Source organism: Felis catus, chromosome F2, assembly GCF_018350175.1.
Source record: "Felis catus isolate Fca126 chromosome F2, F.catus_Fca126_mat1.0, whole genome shotgun sequence".
Taxonomy (NCBI): domain Eukaryota; kingdom Metazoa; phylum Chordata; class Mammalia; order Carnivora; family Felidae; genus Felis; species Felis catus.
Window position 1 is genome coordinate 34,292,607 of NC_058385.1, and position 20,970 is coordinate 34,313,576.

The window sequence follows — 20,970 nt, forward strand, 5'->3', positions numbered from 1 at the left end:
TTTGAGAGGGAGGGAGGAGACAATCCCAAGCATGCTGACAGCACAGAGACCGATGCAGGGCTCAAACCCACAAACTGTGAGATCATGACCTGAGCCAAAATCAAGAGTCTGATGCTTAACTGACTGAATCACCTAGGAGCCCTTAAGAAGTTCTTTATAAACAAGGATGAGAAAGGTGTTTTATGTCTTAATATTGAATAATAAGCCATTGATGCTTAGACAGCCAATTAAAATATTTGAGTAGTCAATAAAATAATTGCTGCCATTCATAGAATATTTCAAAATGCTGAGTGTCCTACAAACCAAAATTGTCTGGTAATTTTTTATCCCCACTTTATAGATGAAGGAATTGAGGTTCAGACATAATTTGGTAAAGCTGACACACCCAAATTAACAAGAGGAAGCAAATTTGAACCAAGCATACTGACTCCAAAGCTACAGCTATTTCTGCCATGAAAAACCTGTGCCAGATATCCTGCTTCAGGATGAAGAGGAAGCAGTATAAAACATGGGTGTCTGTCTTCAGCTCACAGTAGATAAAAAGGGTGATGCGCCATGCATACAAGTAACAATAGTGAAAGAAAAAAGTGTCAGTACATAACTACTTTAGTGGGTAGTTATGTACTTTAGGTGGGTATCAGCAACAGCTTTATGGAGAAAGTGTCATTTGAAATGGATCTTGTAGAACTTAGATGGGCAGGCTGGGGGCAGATGTAGACAAAGCCATGAATTCCAGGTGTAGCTAATTGGACTAGGCCCTGGATAGTCAGTAATGATTTTTTTTTTTTAAATGTCAGAAGTGAGGAGCGCCTGGGTGGTTAAGTCGGCTAAGCATCTGACTCTTGGTTTCAGCTCAGGTCATGATCCCACGGTTCATGGGACTGAGCCCCATGTCAGGCTCCATGCTGACAGCGTGGAACCTGCTTGGGATTCTCTGTCTCCCCTCTCTCTGTCCCTCCCCCACTTGTACTCTCTTTCTCTCTTTCAAAATAAATAATTGATTCAGGAAAGTTAGGGTGACCAGGAGAATGGTTGATAGGTTTAGTGTTTTGGGGGGTTATTTGCATTTTAGAAACCAAACGATTCTCTGGTAAAGAATCTGTATAATAGAGACGCTGTTGTCCACTCCTAGGGGCTGTTTCTGTCTTTTCTATCATCCTACTTTTTGGGTACTAAAATACAAAAATGACTCGTTAGTTGTACACACACATTCTTCTGCCTGGTCACTTATCCCAGCCAAATCTCCTATTTCCCATCCTCAAAGGGTACAAAACATTTACTTTATTTTCTTCCATCATGAAAGAATATCTTATTGCTCTTTTTAAAATTGTGTATCATGTGCTGGATAATGCCATAGAAAGGAAATGAAAAGAGCATCTTCATGAATGTTGCTATTAACAAGGTTCCAGACCTGATTGTTTATGTAGTTTCTTCCATTTGTCATTCAGTCATAATGAGTTTCTAGATAAAAATGAGGCTGCATTCAGAGTCATTTTCATGGGGGAATGCTGCTAATAGAGGAAATTTGTGTCCCAACAGCAATTAAGTTATGTAACTGTCAACAATTTACTACATAATCAGGTGTGTCTGGCATGTTGGTTTTGTAGCTCTTGTATGATCATTGTTAGGGAAAAAAATAATGCTCCTCTGTTGTGTTGTGTCTCTTTGCTGTGAGACTAACTTCACACACAGATGTGGTCTGTATTTTCTGTGTCCCCATCCTTGGAAGTTTGAGGGCTTTCTGGTTACACTACATGTTCTTCAGAAGCTTTAGAAATCCTTGTTCATTCTAAGTCTGTCCACAGGGTACTGCGTTATCCTGGGTACTGCTGACGTACAATTTACAAGACTCTAAACTACCTTATGCAAAAGGAAAAATTATATAAGTAATATTTAGGTTAGATTCTAGGTTAGATATGAAGAGCAAGATGGCTGGCACATTCCAGATTTATAAGTTTCCTTGGGGTATCTCCATTTTCACTAATGAGGAAATCTAGGCTCAAAACATTTGAGTAATTTATATGCGGTCATGCAGCTATCACCAGATGCAGGATTCAACCCAGGTATGCATTCCTTCAAATTTGATCTTGTTCCTATACTGTAGTTATCTGTTACTATTAGTGCAGCAGGAATTCAAATGAGGGACTTGGTGTAGGTTGGAATAATTAGGGAAATCATCTCAGAATAGAATAGTAAAAAAATATAAAACATGGGATACACTGGAGGAGATCAGAATCTGGGGGCAGGTAGTTCTAAAATTAATAATAATAATAATAATAATAATAAAAGCAACTTTTGAACACTTACTATGTACTAGGCACTGTTTAAATATATTCATTCATTCAGTCCCCACAACAACTATATGAGGAAGGGACAGTTATTATTTTCATTTTGTAGATGAAGAAACTGAGAAGTTGTATGCAGGTTAAGGCTCTTGTCTGAGATCACAGACAAAGTCACTGGTGGGATCCAGATGAGAACTCAGCTGTCTGATTCCAGAGCCTGTCCTATGGGGGAATGAAGAGGAAGGGACAAGTCAAGGGTCTTCAGGGCCGAATACAGTAGATGTAGAATAGGGAAAAGGTAATTGTGTATAGGGACAAGGCTGAAGGATGTAGGTTTGGGGAGTACTGTATGCCAAGTGGATGCCTGAAGCCTTGAGAGGGAAAAGAAGTAAAGGTAGACATGACATCAGGAGGTGACAGAGCCTGAAGGGATGCTCACAGTTTCTTGGAGGGGAGGAGGATGAAGGGTTGGAATAGGAGATGAAGAAAAGTCAAGGATGGAGAATCCAAGGAAGAGACTGAGGATGAGGCCCCAGTGTCAATATGCCAGAGACTTCATGGATTTGGATAAGTTCAAAGTAACTGGACCATTGTCTCTGTGCTTTTGTGTTTGGTGGTATCTCTTTTTTCCTACCAGTTTCTTCTTGCCTCTTACTATATTTTTAGCACTTTTTCTTTTTTCACAAATCAAACTGTAAAGGAATGATGATTGTATTCATGCTATCATTGCAAATGCTCTTTAACATTGTGCGTATTTCCAAAAGGAAATAGCTAATCTTCTGAATTAGATGGTGTGGAGACATGCTAATTTTCGTGAATTCTGTATCCATGGATTGCTAGATATAAAGACCTTATGGGTATCATGTTCTAAATTCTAAGATACTGTAGAATTAGAAGAGATTTGACACAAGTGACATTTTAAAAGAAGCCATTTCATCCTGCCATCCCTAGTTTGAGAACTATCAGTAGCACCTTCTTGCCCACCCCCCAAATCCTTCAGCTGGCTCTCAGGTGACCCTAAACTCACCCCTCCTACCTGTCCAGCCTGGTTTCCCCCAATGTAGATGCTCACTTCTGTGACACACAGTGAGGCATCCTCACTGTGTCTTCTAATGTCTTGGTTCTTTTCTACTTCTATGCTGTCTCCCTCTTCACCTAATGGAGTCCTTCAAAGCCTGGAGAATGAAGTCTCATCCACACTCTTGATACTGTTAATTCTCTGTCTGCTTCAGTGATTTCTCCTTTATCTTGATATCTTTGGCACATATTGTCAGCACTGTGTATTTTGGCACTTAATAATTTAGACACAGGTAACCTGGCAAAAAAAAAAAAAAAAGAAATATGACTTTATAGTAGTTTTATTTTACAAAATAGGATACTTAGTAGGTGAATTGGGAATATGTGAATTTTGTTTCTTATTAAGGAATAATTCTCTTCCAAGTGAAGGTACACACATACAGCATCGCTTTTAAAAGGAATTCCTAGCTACCAAGAGTATGAAACCTACCTCATTCTCATTCTTCTTTAATTTAGGAATATTAAATGCTGATATTGATTTTTGGCACACATTGAGGATCCCTACAATTTTGAGAGCGTCCATTAGAGCAATTAATGAGTTTCCATGAGACATAAGTTGTTTTTGACATTGCCAAAGGGCTCTTCTCATAGTAATCCTTATCATTTTAGACCTGATTAAGCATTTTGTACAGCACAGATATCCTGTTTAAGTATAACAGGATGATGAGTGGATTTGTCCCTGTTGTCCCAGAATGTCAGCTCATCTCAAAGTGGAGGTCAAGGGCATTAAATACTACATCTTACTATCCTACCTCCAGAACCTGTCCTACCACCATCAACCTGCACTGTACTCTTAGACAGCTGGCTAAGTGAACTTTCAACCAAGGAATGCAATGCCTGTTTCTTTTTCTTGGTGAAACCTACAGTTTCTTTCTTTCCCTGGGTTCAGGGAAGAAGGCAGCTTACCCTCAACATATCATCACCTCTCAAGGCCAGTTCCCAAATATTCCACTCTGTCCCCAGTCATCTTCATATATTGATTGGAGGTTGGAGTGGGAAGGGGAGTGTGAAAGCTAGGTTAACTGTGGTATTCCTCAGCAAGTCTTGAGGAAACTTAGGCCATGCCTGTTTGCTGGATGCTGTCTGTGGAAGAGTGGGTTTGCCAACCTTTCCTACATGTTAGAGTCATCCAAGAAGCTGATGCCCAGGTTGCACCCTTATCTCTTTCGGTGGGACTCTAGCATCAGTCGCTTTGAAAACTTCCCAGGTTATTCCAATAAGCAGCCAAGATTGAGAACCACTGCTGTAAAATATATGGGGATGGGATAGGGAGTGGAGGGGGTACTTGGGGTCTTTTATTCTCCAGGTTTGACTTTTAGATAGAATTCTTTTTTTAAAAAAAGATTTTATTTTATTTATCCTTGAGATAGAGACAGAGCACGAGCAGGGTAGGACAGAGAGAGAGAGAGAGAGAGAGACAGAATCTGAAGTGGGCTCCAGGCTCCGAGCTGTCAGCATAGCGCCTGACATGGGGCTCGAACTCACGGACCGCAAGATCATGACCTGAGCTGAAGTCAGATGCTGAACTGACTGAGCCACCCAGGCGCCCCCCAAAAAGATTTTATTTTTAAGCAATCTCTACACCCAGCATGGGGCTTGAACCCACAACCCTGAGATCAAGAGTTGCACGTTCTACCAACTGCGCCGGCCGGGTGCTCCTGAAATTCTTTGAAAATAAAATACCTCACTCAGTATCTTGTTAAATAAATAAAGATAAAGGTTGTAGTTTAATCTATCTTGTGTTTCAGCTGAATACCATGTTTAACTGAAGGATCAAGATTATACTTGCTTGGACTTTTTCTGAATGGTAAAACTTTTAATAAAGTGAAAAGATTAGTATGTTTTATTGGCCATCTTAAAAGCTGCATCTTATTGTCATACAGTAAATTAGTTTCATCCCAGCAAGAGAATCTGACTAAAGCAACATCACTGGGATGAGCTAATAGCCATCTGAATTGGCAAGGAGCATATATTGACAGTCATATTCTAGCAAGTTTATTCTGTGATCCTATTCTGACAATTTGTCCTAAGAATTCCACTATTTCATTGAGCGTGCATGTACTTCTTAAAGGCACCATTTCATTGGCTTTCTCATTTCCTTGGTTTTCTCACAGCTCGAGAGATGGCTGCCCAATGCGTTACAAAGGTGCAACTGAGCATTTCCTGTGACAATCTTTTGGATATGGATGTAGGGTCAAAGTCGGACCCCTTATGTGTGTTATTTTTGAATACGAGTGGTCAACAGTGGTATGAGGTAATGTTAAATTCTGTAGATGAAAAGCAATCTGAATTGCTCTTTTGATAATGTGAAGTGCTTATTTGAATTGTTAAAATAATAACAATTTAAAATTAATCTCTTAATGCAGTTTTTTTAGGCAAGTTTGTCCTTGATTGCGGAATTTTTCATCTATGTATAGAAACTTCCTTTACCTATCCAGTATGCCTATATCCAGTTACCTGTAGGACAGCAAGATGCTAAAATGTGAGTGCATTTTGATCTGAAGAAACTTTTTGTCTTGGGGGGGAGTATAGGTTGATCGCACAGAAAGGATTAAGAATTGCTTGAATCCCACATTTTCCAAGACATTTATTATTGATTACTACTTTGAAGTGGTTCAGAAATTGAAATTTGGGATTTATGACATTGACAACAAAACCGTCGTGCTGAGTGATGATGACTTCTTAGGAGAATTTGAATGTACCCTTGGACAAGTGAGTATAATTAGCTGTTGTACTATCTTGCGTCTAAATTTTAACCAGAGAATTGGGCATTTTTGATAAGTGCTCATTAGTTTAATTTTTAGAGTTGAAAAACATGTAATCACTTTAAAGCCCTGGTTCATATATATATGTTTGGTTTGAACATTATATAATTTATCTTATTTTTCATAAGGGCAGGAACTGTGTGTTTTTGGCAGAGCCCATTAATTCTTTTTCGTTGGGGTGTTTCTTTTCCTTTTTTTTTTTTTTAGACATGTTTCATTTGTCATTTCAGCATTTCAGTAAGTAATACCATTGCTCTAGCTGCTTTGTGTACTATTTACAAGTTTCCTATTTACATATTTCAGTACAGTTTTTTCTTATGTTTAAGTCATAAACGCTTTCAAAGTAACATCAACTTCTCTGATGTTCTAACTAATGTGACTGGTCCCACTAGATCCCCGATGGCCCAACACCATCCCTCTACCTGGCTTGCTCTTCCTAAACATTAGGTACATCAGTGTAAGCCTTCCTCCCCTAGTAAGCATCCTCTGAACACCTTGAGTAGTTTGGAGCACAACCCTAATCTCAGCTGGTACTCTACTGCTCCTGTTTTACAATCCACCACATTGTATTATAGTTGCTTAATTATCCATCTTTCCAGTATATGACAGATTTTATCAGGGTACAGGTATGTCTGTAGGCTCACCATTTAGCTCCTAGCTCAGAGTCTGACTTCTAAGGAGAGATCATGACCATTGCAAAACAGCTGGAAAGATCTCAGGAGGGAGCAGCCATTGTTTTTCAGTGGGTGACATTTATTGCTTAGATTTATTTATTTTTCAGTGTTGAATTGTTTGTGGATCTTGCTATTTCCTATTCTCAAGGACAAAAGCTGGTTGGTTTTCTAAAACTTTAATGAATAGTATCAAAGAGGAAATTAAAGTAGTATTTATTTTTTGGAAAAAAAATCACATTGTAGCTAAAATTATGATGAATTTCAGAGATGTTCTGTTTGAGAGTACCTCTCTGTTTGAGAGTACTCTATTGTTTTAATCAAATTGATATATTTTTTCCAGTTTTAATTTCCTTTTTTTTTTTAATTTATATTCAAGTTAGTTAACATACAGTTTAGTCTTGGCTTCAGGAGTAGAACCCAGTGATTCATCTCTTACATATCACACCCAGTGCTCATCCCGAAAAGAGCCCTCCTTAATGCCCGTCACCCCTTCAACCCTAAGGCTGTTCCTGTATTTAAGAGTCTTTTATGGTTTTCTTATCAAAATGATATTTTGTGGGGGTTATATCAAAGTTATGTGTCAGTTGAAAAATTGAATCCCATTTTTGAGAGTTCTGAGGCCCACCTCTTACCTACAGGGTTTTCAGGTCAGTGATTAGTGTATGTGAAGAGAATCTGGCCCTCTTTTTCCATTACAGGGAAGCAGTTAAACTTTGAAGTAGTTGATAAAGAAACTAGCGGTTGGGAAGATTGTATCTGTCAGGATTGGCTCCGTGGAAATCTTTTCCTGTGGGTTTTAAATAAATAGATGTGTTTTATAATCTCTCAGTCTTTAAGGAATTGACTTAATGTTTCCATATGTAATGACTTAAGTCTACTTTATACTCAACTCTTTTTTCAAACCATTCAGCTTAAAAATTTACATGTTGAAGTGAAATAGCTCTTTGTATCACTTTCCAATTTTAACAGATTGTGTCCAGTAAGAGGCTAACTCGACCACTGGTGCTTAAAAATGGCAAACCTGCGGGGAAAGGGACCATTACGGTAACAATAAGATATGTGTCTTTTGCCTGGAAACATTTAGCATGATAGGACATGCTGAAACTATACATACCAGACAAATATACTCTGTAGCTGTGCTTTTATCATTTGATCGTGAATGTTGCCCTTCATTGGCACTTGCCTTATAATGATCACAAAATGGGAAATGTATTGGGTCAAAAAAGGAGGAGAAAAATGCAGTGTGGGAATTCCTTCTTTGAGTCTTTTAAGTTACTCATGGAATCAGGTGCACCTTGGTGATGCTTGCCTCTCCCCCATGGAAGTGTAAATTCCCAAGCTAGAGAGAAACAACTTAATCATCTGAATGGACCAGTTTGACCCTCTACAAGCAAAGATAGTTCCCTTAATAGGACAGAAACTTTGCATAATGGATTTTATTCCAAACGGTTCTATATCATGCCATGCCCATTGAGCCTCTCAACTCTTTTTTTTTTTTTTTTCCAACGTTTATTTATTTTTGGGACAGAGAGAGACAGAGCATGAACGGGGGAGGGGCAGAGAGAGAGGGAGACACAGAATCGGAAACAGGCTCCAGGCTCTGAGCCATCAGCCCAGAGCCCGACGCGGGGCTCGAACTCACGGACCGCGAGATCGTGACCTGGCTGAAGTCGGACGCTTAACCGACTGAGCCACCCAGGCGCCCCGAGCCTCTCAACTCTTAACCATCTTTTTTGTGCTTGCACTCTGCAACCCATCCGTCCACTCAGATTTTTCCATTGCTGACTCTTGGTCCTAGGCAAATGAGTATATGGTTTATACTGTTTAGATTTCAAATTATATAATGCTACACTTTAAATAAGTACCCCTAAATAATAGAATAAGATAATTATCTTCCAGAGTTTCTGTCCAGGTTATCACTGCCTGGAGCAGTAGTTTTGAACTTTATCCAAGAATAGAAGGCTGGCTCCCTGAGAGGCCATGTTTGAGGGTTATTGTCCTTGTCAAGTACATTTCACCACACAACTGTTGCTCTGGCTTAAATTTCCTGAGACAGAAGAATGTTAAGTGTCTTTGGGGTGTTGACTTCTGTGGGACAGAGAGCATTACAGTAGTTAGCTTTATTGCCCTTGGGGTCATGATAGCCTGGAATTTGTTTTTAAGTAGAACAGTTTTTCAGTTACATTGGATGAAAATTATTGATCTGATAGTTCAAAGTTCAATTTAAAGTGTTCTCTAGGTATGATTTACTCACAATAACAATCAGTCAGTACTTCCTAAGTTTATCAGAACCCCTAAAACATATTATCTTTCACTTATCTTATGAAATCCACTTATAGATTTCAGCTGAAGAAATAAAGGATAACAGAGTGGTCTTATTTGAAATGGAGGCAAGAAAACTGGACAATAAGGTGAGTAGTTGATGCACATTTCCACAAGGATATCATGTTTTGCCTCACATTGATTCCTTTTTGAAAAAAATAATAATGCAATTAGCATTATGAAGTCCATCATCTGAACATCACTTAGTATTTAGTTACTTCCAAATTCTGCTTTTCAGTCTATTTTTAAGCAGAATCCATTTTCCTTAACCTCTTTCCTCTAGATGTTATCAAAGGATTTGTCTATCTTAAAAGAAGAGTTAATAAAAGCATTAATGTTATTGTAAAAGATATTTGAGAGAGTGTTATTGGATTACTTTAGGGAAAGAAGGAAAAATTTTATGTTCTGTTAATTATGGATTTTCCTCTTTGCCTCCAAAAGTCAATGTTTTTGTTTTTTTTTTTTAAATGAAGGAGGAGTACCAGTACATAATAACACAACAACTTAGTCTATGGCATGAATTAGTATAATTCTTTGAGTGATTTTTATACCTAATTATATAATTCAATCAAATTTTTATCATTTGCATTTACCTTACAATTCACTTTGTAAAATTCTTAGACTAGTAGCCAGGAACTATTTTTATTTTGGAGAAAATTAAACATACAAAGAATAGCATTTAAAAAACATCTGCATGTCCCCATCACCCATCTTCAACACTTCTAACTCAGGGCCAATTTTGTTTTATCTCCACCCCTATCTACCTTCTCTCCTCCCAGACATCATATCATTTCATCTGTAAATATTCTGGTGTATCTCCAAAGACTCTTTTAACATTATAATTGGTTGGTATGTTTTAAGTCTGTTTTAATCCATAAATTCCCCCTTTCTTTTATTTCCTTCTTCCCTCTTTCCATTATTCCCCCTCATTTTCTCCCTTCATCCCATCCATCCATCCATCCATCCATCCATCCATCCATCCATCATGCAATTTATTCAATAAAGAAACTGACTCCTTTGTCCTATAGATGTTTTAACATTCTGCATATAGCTGATTAAATACTTGTGGTATCATTTAACATGTTTATCTCTCCACCTTTATTTCCTGATTTATATAAGCTGGTGATTGAATCTAGAGGAATGATCTGATGATATTTTGATGGTATTTTGTTACGGCAGTTTCATAGGTGGTGGCATTACATCAGGAGGCTCACATTGTTGAGTTCTGTCTTTTTGGGATGTTAGTGAACATTGATGATAACTGTACTACCTAGATATATTATTTTATTAAGAGTCCTTTAAATAGTGAGATTCTCACTCTATCATTGCTTCTTCATTTATTAATGAGGATAGTTCCATAAAGAGAAGTATTCTTACCCACACTGGGTATTTATTTATTCTGAGATATTATTGTACAGGAAGCAAATTAAAATGTTTGATTTTTCCCCCCCAATATATACAATTTCTCAGAATAAGTTGGTTCCCTATCATCCTCTAAATGTAACAATGAGGATTTGTTTGTTGTTTTTTATTTTTAGTATTATATGAGCTCTTTATCAGTGAACTTTTATTGATGCTTAAATTATCTTAACTTTGGCCTTTGGGAATCTCTTTAAATTTGTTCCTGAAGTCAACTGGCATATCTCCAGGAATCTTTGGATAGCTTCATTGTTTTGTGGCATGACAAGATGTTCCAGGATTATTTTATCTAATTTCTTCCCCAGCCTGGCAGATTAAAAGAAGCCTTATTATGTTTTAGTGGAAATTGTTGTTTAGAGACCAGTCTGGTGCTAGGGGTGCTTATTGTTGATTATTGCCACTTATTGTTTCTAAGGCTTTTTAGTAGACAGAGGAAAGACTGTTTTGTTTTTGTTTTTGTTTTTAAAAGAAAAACTAAATCATAAATTTATACAGGTATTTCCAGTTCAGATACAGAATTACAGGGCTTTACTTCTTTAATTCTATATTTACACCTCCTGTCTCTTACGCTGAAAATCTCATTTCGTAAGGATGTTAACATAACTGTTTATCTGTTGTGCCTTTTATAATATCTAATAGCTTCAGAATAAAATTATCCACATTATCTTTAACAATATTTTTACTGGAAACAGTTTGAGCTTTCTTTGAAATTCTTTAAAAAAATTTTTTTTAATGTTTATTTATTTTTGAGAGAGAGAGAGAGACACACACACACACACACACAGAACATGAGTGGGGGAGGAGCAGGCCTCCAGGCTCTGAGATGTTAGCACAGAACCTGATGCGGGGCTTGAACCCACGAACCATGAGATCACGACCTGATCCGAAGTCAGACACTTAACCAACCGAGCCACCCAGGCGCCCCTTGAAATTCTTTTTTAAAATTTTATTGATTGATTAATCGATTGATATATATAATCTCTATACCCAATGTGAAGCTTGAACTCATGACCCTGAGATCAAGAACTGCATGCTCTACTAACGGAGCCAGCCAGGTACCCCTCTTTGAAGTTGTTTTTGTTTTTAGGGTTATATATTCTATGTGGGTTGTATATTCAAATTCTTTTGGTTTAAAGAAATCTTTTAGTTATTATTCTATCACAATGACACATAATTGAATTTTGCTTTTGAAATTTAGGGATTGTTTTCAATTTTTAAAAATTTAACTTTCTTTTATAATTATGTAAAAGATTTATATGGTTCCAAAGCCAAATCTATATTATTAGATATATTCAAGAAATTTAGCATCTTTCCCCATCCACTCTTTTTTCTTTTTTCGTCTTGGTAGGTAGTAATTTTTTAAAATTTGTTCTATGGTTTAATTGTTTAATTTTATAAAAAATCTAAGATTTTTGTGTGTGTGTATGTTTATGTAATTTATGTGTCTCTGTGTATACACATATGTATATGTGTGTGTATATTGATATGTCTATATAGATAGATATGTATGTGTGTATGTATGTATGTATTTGTATTTATATTCCCTACCCCCAGGCCTTGGATAACTGTAACATACATACATATATACCTTCATACATATATATGTGTGTGTATATATGTGTATATATGTGTGTGTATATATATGTGTGTGTGTGTATATATATATATATATATATATATATATATAATGTACATATACACACTTCCTCCACCTTGCTTTCATCACTTAACATGTTATGGAGGTCTGAGTCAGGAACTTATAATTCTTATTTTAATTCTACTACTGACAACTTCATGAACTTTTAAACAACGTTTGTTGTCTAACCTTCAGAATGATAATGATGATATTCTGCCCTTCTCATAGGTTTATTTCTAAGATAGGCCAGACAGGGTACATTAATGTGTTTTTAGAAAGTTAACTTTTCTAAAGTGTTATTATAAAATGGTTCATAGAGAGACTTATTACACTGATTCTTTTTTAGAGTTTATTTATTTATTTTGAGAGAGGGAGAGTATGTGCATATGGGCAAGCAGGGGAGGGGGAGAGAGAGAGCATCCCAAGCAGGTTCCATGCTGTCAGCACAGACCCCGATGTAGGGCTCCATCCCACGAACCTTGAGATCATGACCTGAGCCAAAACCAAGAGTTGGATGCTTAAACGACTGAGCCACGCAGTCGCCCCTGATTCTTAACTCTTCTTAGCGATAAGGTTAAATTTTAAAAGTTCTGCATAGCCTTTGTGTTTATATACCCATATATATATTAAAAGTTTATTTATTTAAGTATTCTCACTCAACATGGGGCTCAAACTCATGACCCCAAGGTCAAGAGTCACATGCTCTTTAGACTAAGCCAGCCAGGCACCCTTGTGTTTATATTTTTGACTGTACCAAATATGTTACTTGCTTGACATTGAACTGCCGAGGAGGGAAGTAACATTATCTTAGTTCTTAATTTAATACTGAGGTTAATTTAGGACTCAGAAAATCTTCAGTTCAAGGACATTAACTGCATACATTACTGTGGAGTTAACAGGTGTCTTTTTGGGGCTCCTGGGTGGCTCAGTCGGTTAGGTGTCCAGCTTTGGCTCAGGTCATGATCTCACTGTTTGTGAGTTCAAGCCCAGCATTGGGCTCTGTGCTGACTCCTCAGAGCCCGGAGCCTGCTTCAGATTCTCCGTCTCCCTCTCTCTCTGCCCCTCCCCCACTCATGCTGTCTCTCTCTCTCTCTCTCTCTCTCTCTCTCTCTCTCAAAAATAAATAAACATTAAAAAAATTTTTAAAAGTAAAGAGATCCTGATGTAACAGGTGTCTTTTCATTTTGACAAATAATAAGTAATATATTCTAAGGAGTATGGAAATTTCAAAATGAAAACAAACAAAAATGAGAAAACAAAATCATTTATAATCTCTGCTTAAGTTTGACCTCTGTGAGTGATTTGGTCATTCTTCCAGAATTTTATCTGTGTGTGTGTGTGTGTGTGTGTGTGTGTGTGTGTGTGTGTGTGTGTTTATGTTGAGGATAGTGATAAGGGTATTTTTGAACACTCAGTGTGCTTCAGCATTATACAGGTGCTGTGGTGAATTACAGAGGAAACAGAAGATGTATTTTGTACCCTTGAAATAATTCTATTATGCACTCTACATATTTACCTCTACTCTCTTATGTATGTAAAGAAATGTGTGGAATTGGGAAAAGAGTGTTGGACATAGAAGGATAAGATATCAAGTCAAGACTCAGATCCATCAATTAAATTAGATGTGTGATCTTGGCAAAGTTATTTAACCTCTCTGAATCCATTTTATTGCTGATAACTGCTCTGCCCTTCATATAGTATGACTAATGTTTGGGATGGCATTTATATCAAACTATTCAGTGCTATGCAAATGAATACTGTTAATAATGAAACAAGCCCAAAACATATTTTATTGATTATGGGTCCTATTGTTCATTATATTTTATAGCACTGTTCTCATGTTTTTTGAGAAGTGAAGTTGTGATACATAGGATTATGAGCATTTATCACAAATGCCTTAATAGTTCCCCTTGTAGACATCAGCAAGTTTATAAGTTCATGAGGAAGGTGATGGGATTTGTATTTACTACTGTACTGTGCTGTATATATCTGTACTATGGAGTTAGACTTTTGATATTGCTAACACGTAACATGTATAAAGTATGGTTTTACATGGTTTCAAAGGAGAAGAATTGATTTCTTTTTTTTAATGTAGGATCTATTTGGAAAGTCAGATCCATACCTGGAATTCCACAAGCAGACATCTGATGGAAACTGGCTAATGGTTCATCGAACAGAGGTGAATATCTGAATTTGAAAAAGTAGAGTTGAGGTTTCTGTTGGAATTCTAGTAATCTAAATTTTAAAAAAATTTATATTTATAAAAATATCAATCTGAGTTCAGACATATATAGCCAGAGATGCAAGATCAACATACTCATTTTTTTCTTCTTTTCATGAGGAAGTGCTACTATGCTGAATTATTAGCAAAATTTTTATTTTGAAATATTTAAGACCCTGTAAAAAGCACTAAAATGTATACCTGTGTATCCTTCACCTAGACTTACCAACTGTTCATATCTGTATGTGTGTTCTTTCTCTCTCTCTCTCTCTCTCTCACACACACACACACACACACACACATGCACGCACCCATGCACACATATAGTTCCCATTTGCAAAACTGTCCTAATATAGGCTTCAGATATCAATTCCCTTCACCTTAATGCTACAACAGGTATTTCTCAAGAACAAGGGCATTCTCCTACACAACTACGCTTGAGAGAATTAATATGGATTTATAATATCACCCAGTATATCCTTTAACTTCAGATTTCCCCAGTTGTCTCACACATTACACACACACACACGCACGCGCGTGTGTGTGTGTGTGTGTATAGTTTTGTCCAGGATCAATTCAAGGTTCACATTTTGCATTGGGTTCTTATGTTCCCAGTATATATGATTCTTCTCCCTATCTGCCTTATATCTTTCTTCATGCCATTGAATCTCCTGAATAATCAAGGCTAGTATGTCCAACATTCTGAGTCTTCTGTTTCCTTACGATTGTATCCAAATCAAACATTTCCATCAAGAACATTATGTGTGCATCTTGCTTTGCATCATCAAGGGACCCATAGTATCAGGTTGTCCAGTATTGATGTTGCCAACCTTGTTCTACTTGGTTAAGCTGGTGACCACCAGATCTTAGTATGATAAAGTCCCATTTTTTAAACTTTGTAATTAATAAGTGATCTGTGGTGTGATACTTTGAGACTGAGCGAATAAATTGTTCTTTAGCATATCACCTGTCCAGTGATGATCCATCCTATATTAGGGATTATAAAATAGTGATTTTTTTTCTAAATCTTTTATCCCTTTACATATAATGGCAGATACTCTTCTTTCATCTCTCCTCTCCCACATCCTTTTTTTATTTTTAGTATCATCATAGACTCATGACTTTTATAGCAGCGTATTTGTGTCACAAATCATTATGGTCATTATTTTTGCAGTTCAAATTAATCCAAGTTTGACCAGGGAGAGTGATGTCAAAGGCTCCTGGGTTCTTTTAACATGACCCCATTAGTCTTTAAGCATTACTTTATTTATTTATTTATTTATTTATTTATTTATTTATTTATGTTTACTGTTTTTAATTTTTAAAAATTTTTTAATGTTTATTTTTGAGAGAGAGAGAGAAAGAGAGAGAGAATGAACAGGGGAGGGGCAGAGAGCAAGGGAGACATAGAATCTGAAGCAGGCGACTCTGTCTTGTCAGCACAGCCTGAGCGGGGCTTGAACTCAAGAACCACGAGATCATGACCTAAGCCAAAGTTGGATGCTTAACCAACTGAGCCACCCAGGTGCCCCATGTTTATGTTTTTTTTAGGCTTATTTATTTATTTATTTATTTATTTATTTATTAGTAGTGTCTATACCAATGTGGGGCTCAAACTCATTACCCCCAGATCAGGAGTCATATGCTCTTCAGACTGAGCCAGCCAGACACCCTTCATTCTCTTACTCTATATTAAAGTATATTCTCAGGTCACCTTGTGCTCACCCTATCCCAGGTCCAGAATGAGCCATTTCTCTTGAGGAACCCAGTTCCTTTAAGACAGTAGTGCTATTAAGGAATCTTCTCCTGAAATCATTGTTGCACCATATACTAACTTGGATGTAAATTAAAAATAAATAAATTATTTTTTTTCAATATATGAAATTTATTGTCAAATTGGTTTCCATACAACACCCAGTGCTCATCCCAAAAGGTGCCCTCCTCAATACCCATTACCCACCCTCCCCTCCCTCCCACCTCCCATCAACCCTTAAGAGAGTAGTACTAGTAGTACTCATTGCTACCCAGATGTCATTGCATTCAGGTCTTTTCAATGGACAGAGCTAGGAAATGTGTATTTGTGTATGTCTGTTTATTATGTGTATGTATATTTATTTTTAAGTCATCAATTTAGACTATTTTCAATTCAAGTCCAACCCAGATTCTTTCTCATCCTTTTTTTATTCCAAATTTGAATCTTCTATGTCCTGCAATGAAAACCCTGGTTTCCAACAGAATCAACAATCAGTAGTTTCTAAATGTACCTTGTGGTGGGTAAAATAAATTTTCCAAGTAGTTTTTTTCTTTTCTCAGAATGTATCTGTCACATTTTTCTTATAACAATTGTATAATATTGTCCTACCTAGTTTCTCATTGAAAAAGTTGACTGGGTGAAGAGGTGAAGGATGATTGTGAGAGTATAGCAAGAATCTAGGAAAAGGAAGGGAAAATGTTAATGAACTGAATATTTTTCTAACTAGTCTTGGAATCTTTACAGGTTATTAAAAATAACTTGAATCCTGTTTGGAGGCCTTTTAAAATCTCTCTTAACTCCCTGTGCTATGGAGATATGGACAAAACTATCAAGGTAATTTGAATTTATGTGGATGTTATTTATACACACATACGTCTTTCATAAAACTAATAGATTAGATAGTATTTAATAAAAGTTAATGATATAATAGATACCTGTAAGGATTGAATTGTATTTTTATTTAGGAATACTAAAAGAGAAATGTCTCTGGTAAGTAAATAGTTCAAAGGAGTAGATATGTTTGACTGATATGTTGACCTAATGCTTAATCAAACATTGTGATTTTTATTTTACTCTTCATTTTAAAAAATAGAATGTCCAATTTAAATCTTTCCTCCTTTTAATAAGATTCATTTGCTCTGCAAATAGAAACCTTTAACTGCAATCTTTGACTTTGGTATGGCCCTTGTGGATAAAAGCAGATGTTACTTTAACTAAAAACCCAAAGCTTCCCCCTGTAGCAGAGAGGAGCAGCAAAAGAGAATAGTGGTGGCATTTTCCATCGTATTTTCAGAGCAAGATATTATTCATTGAAAACTTTTAGATAGCTTTAGTATAAAGTGTTAGGAGAGCAGGGTGGGTACAGGGAGTAGCAGCCGGTGACTAAGAATTTTTTTTAATGGTTTAATTTATAGCTATTTAACAGAAAATATTTATTATTTTTAAGACATATTTTACTAGACTCTCTTGTTTTTTTTAATGTTTTATTTATTTTTGAGAGACAGAGGCTGACTGTGAGGGGGTAGAGGAGGGGCAGAGAGAGAGGGAGACACAGAATCCAAAGCAGGTTCCAGGCTCTGAGCTGTCAGCACAGAGCCTGACGCAGGGCTCGAACTCACAAACCGTGAGATCATGACCTGAGCCAAAGTTGGACACTTAACCTACTGAGCAAATGAGGCACCCCTAGAGTCTCTTTACATAAGATTCCAGATAGAAGTCTCTTGTGTTTAGAGTCAGCAAACTGAAGTGGGTGTTTTTGTTTTCTTTTTCCTTTGGTAATGAATATGGTAAAAACAGGAAAGGTGATGGCATGGAACACTGGACTTTGTGTCAGGCTATAGTTCAAGTCTTGACTTAGGCTTTCAACCAGATAAGGGATCTTGGGATCTGACTTCTTCATTTATATAATAGAGAAAATAATGTCTATGTTACAAAAAAAAGGAAGGATTAAATTAATGAAAGTAGAAGTTTTATAAACCATTATACATAGAATAGATACTGTTACATTGAAAACGGTTTCATTCCTTAGCTCTGTAAAAATTTGTCCTTAGTTGACAGAGAACTTCAGAAATCAATATAGAGGCGCTTGGGTGGCTCAATTGGTTAAGCGCTGACTCTTTATTTCACCTCAGGTCATGATCTCACGGATCGTGAGTTCCCCACATTGGACTCTGTGCTGATAGGGTAGAGCCTGCTTGGGATTCTTTCTTTTCCTCTCTCTGTGCCCCTCCACCTTCAAAATAAATAAATAAACATTGAAAAGCAATATAAGTATGATTTATGTTGTATTTCAAACAGCAGTGAAAATTTAGGTAACAAATAAATAGAACAGTAGTTTTAAAAATTACTTTCTATTGTCATATTAAACTTTTGCATTTCACATTAAAAATAGTAAGTTGAGGGGCACCCACCTGGGTGGCTTAGTCGATTGAGTGTCCAACTTCAGCTCAGGTCATGATCTTGTGGTCCGTGAGTTCGAGCCCCGCATCTGGATCTGTGCTGACAGCTCAGAGCCTGGAGCCTGCCTTGGATTCTGTATCTCCCTTTCTCTCTCTGCCCCTCCCCTGCTTATACTCTCTCTCTCTGTCTCTCTCAAAAATAAATAAAGATTAAAAAAAATAGCAAGTTGATACTTTATTAGCTCTGAGAAACAGGAAAGGCTGGGGGAAAAATGCCTAAAACATAACTGGTTTCTTATAATAATATGTTAACAATGAAACAATGTTTTTTAAACTTTCTTTTGCACACAGTGGCATGCTTACAGGGCTATTTTATTATAGTAAGTAAACTGATTTTATGAGCTTTCTCTGATGAATGTCTTCCGTTCTTAAAAGTTTCTCAGTTTGTTTTAACTGTACACAATTTGGTTTGCCATATCATGACTGTCTTTCTTTAGTTCTCTATTTCTTTGCAATATCACAAAGTCATACATCTGTGATTCTTGTGGTGTTTGGAAACTGTTTAGAGGTGTAGCAAAGAGCATTAGAGCACAGAATAGAGTCAGAATAATTGGTAATTTGCTGTGTGAACGTGCCAGTGTTATCACTCCAGCATGTATTATTATTTTCATAATATCAAATGAATAAAAGAAATAATCATGCATGCTACCACCTTGCCTAAAATGGGAATGCCTTAGTGAATGTAGTATTGTGTGGTGTGTACATTCTTTTACATATATACATATGTGCATATGTATATATGCATATATTTCAATTTCATAAGCACTGCTGATACTGTTGTTTAAAACAGCCAATAGTACTAGTTTTTGTATTTTTGAGAAGAGAAATTAAATGGCACAAATTATTATATTGTTTACCTCAAACTATATCTGACCATATGCCAGTATTATAAATGTTACATCTTTCTTTAGTGCCAAACATTTGCCTTCAGTGGGGCAACAGTGAGGTTTTCCTGTATATTTATTATAGTGTGCTATCAGAAATTACAGTTTAAAAATATTTTAACATTCCCTGAAGTCTCAGGCAGGCTAAACATATGAAGAGTTTTAGGTGTTCATAAGCTTCTTAAAAATAAAATTGGCCTTATCAAAGCTTGATCTTATATATAAATTGGAGTTTGCTGAATGCAAATCTAAAATGCAAAATTTGGGGGCACCTGGCTGGCTCAGTCCATAGAGCATGCTACTCTTGATCATGGGGTGGTGAGTTCAAGCCCCACATTGGGTATAGAGCTTGCCTAAAAAAAAAAAGGTCCAGTTCTATTTTCCATAATTTAAAGAAATGCATTAAAAATGCATGAAAATATTAAGTGTTTTGGCTTTATCTTAATTTTATTTCTCTAGAAAAAAAATAGTAAGATCATTAATTTTCTTTTCTCCTGATACTTTGAAGAGTCAGATAAAGGGCTTTGGTTTAAAAATTAAATACCAGATACATAAGGCAAGAATCAAACTGTCATAATTGGTACATGACCAAAGTGTTTCTAAAAATAAAAACCCTTTACTGTTACTCAAAATTGCAATTCTGGGCCTTGTTTTTATTGATTGGTTTTTAGTCTTCCTGAATACTAATGAAAATATTAGTAAGGAATGAAAGACTCCTTGTTATAGGCACTTAGTTCACTTCTCATAGAACTGAGAAGAAGGTAAATCATTTTGCTGGCTGAACATAGAGAATCCCTAAGCATTTTAGCTTGGCAATTAATATAACTTTGTAAAGGATGCTTTCTTGGCAGATCACTTCTTATAGGATTTTTTAAATTTTAAATCATAGGCTCTTGAAGAATTCAAAAGTGCCCTCAGCATAGCTTTACCTATATTGGTTACCAAATAAAACATACCATCTTCTACGACTATTTAATTCCTTTGCCTACTTCACAAGCCTAAGTAGAGAATGTGTGCAGTGCACATAAAAATGTTTGCAGAAATGAGATAATCTGTTCTGAAATTATAAAGCACTCTAAAAATGTTAGTTATCCAGTGATCACAATGGACACCTCTCCTTGCTAACAGTTCACACCACATTAATTTTTTCATTACAATGAATAATCAGGTATTCTTGTGAATATTTACCCTCTGGTTACTCTGTCAACTTGGCACAAAATTACATGCAGCTCTTGGGGTGCCTCGATGGCTCATTCAGTTGAGCATCGGACTCTTGATCTCAGCTCAGGTGTTAATCTCAGCATTGTGGGTTCAAGCCCCACATCGGGCTCCATGCTGGGGGTGGAGCCTACTTAAAAATAAAAACAAAAACAAAAATATAAACAAATATACTCTCAGCTCTCTTCTGCCTGCTGTAAGAAAGAGCAAACATTTGGCCAGAGGCATACGTAAGACTAGAATTCACCCTGTCTTAC

At 36.5% G+C, this 20,970-nt stretch overlaps 1 protein-coding gene across 3 annotated transcripts in view; it reads left to right on the forward strand.

Annotated features, from left to right (window-relative positions):
* Positions 1–20,970, forward strand: part of CPNE3 (copine 3) — a 48,176-nt gene that overhangs the window by 8,822 nt on the left and 18,384 nt on the right. For 2 of the 3 annotated variants that reach the window (XM_003999953.6, XM_019822854.3), the window contains exons 2-7: positions 5,477–5,616; positions 5,895–6,074; positions 7,771–7,845; positions 9,141–9,212; positions 14,274–14,357; positions 16,897–16,986. In XM_003999953.6, coding sequence (XP_004000002.1) covers positions 5,485–5,616; positions 5,895–6,074; positions 7,771–7,845; positions 9,141–9,212; positions 14,274–14,357; positions 16,897–16,986 — 633 coding nt within the window. In that variant the 5' untranslated portion in view covers positions 5,477–5,484. The remainder of the gene's footprint in view (positions 1–5,476; positions 5,617–5,894; positions 6,075–7,770; positions 7,846–9,140; positions 9,213–14,273; positions 14,358–16,896; positions 16,987–20,970) is intronic. The other variant, XM_019822855.3, reaches the window with a different exon arrangement.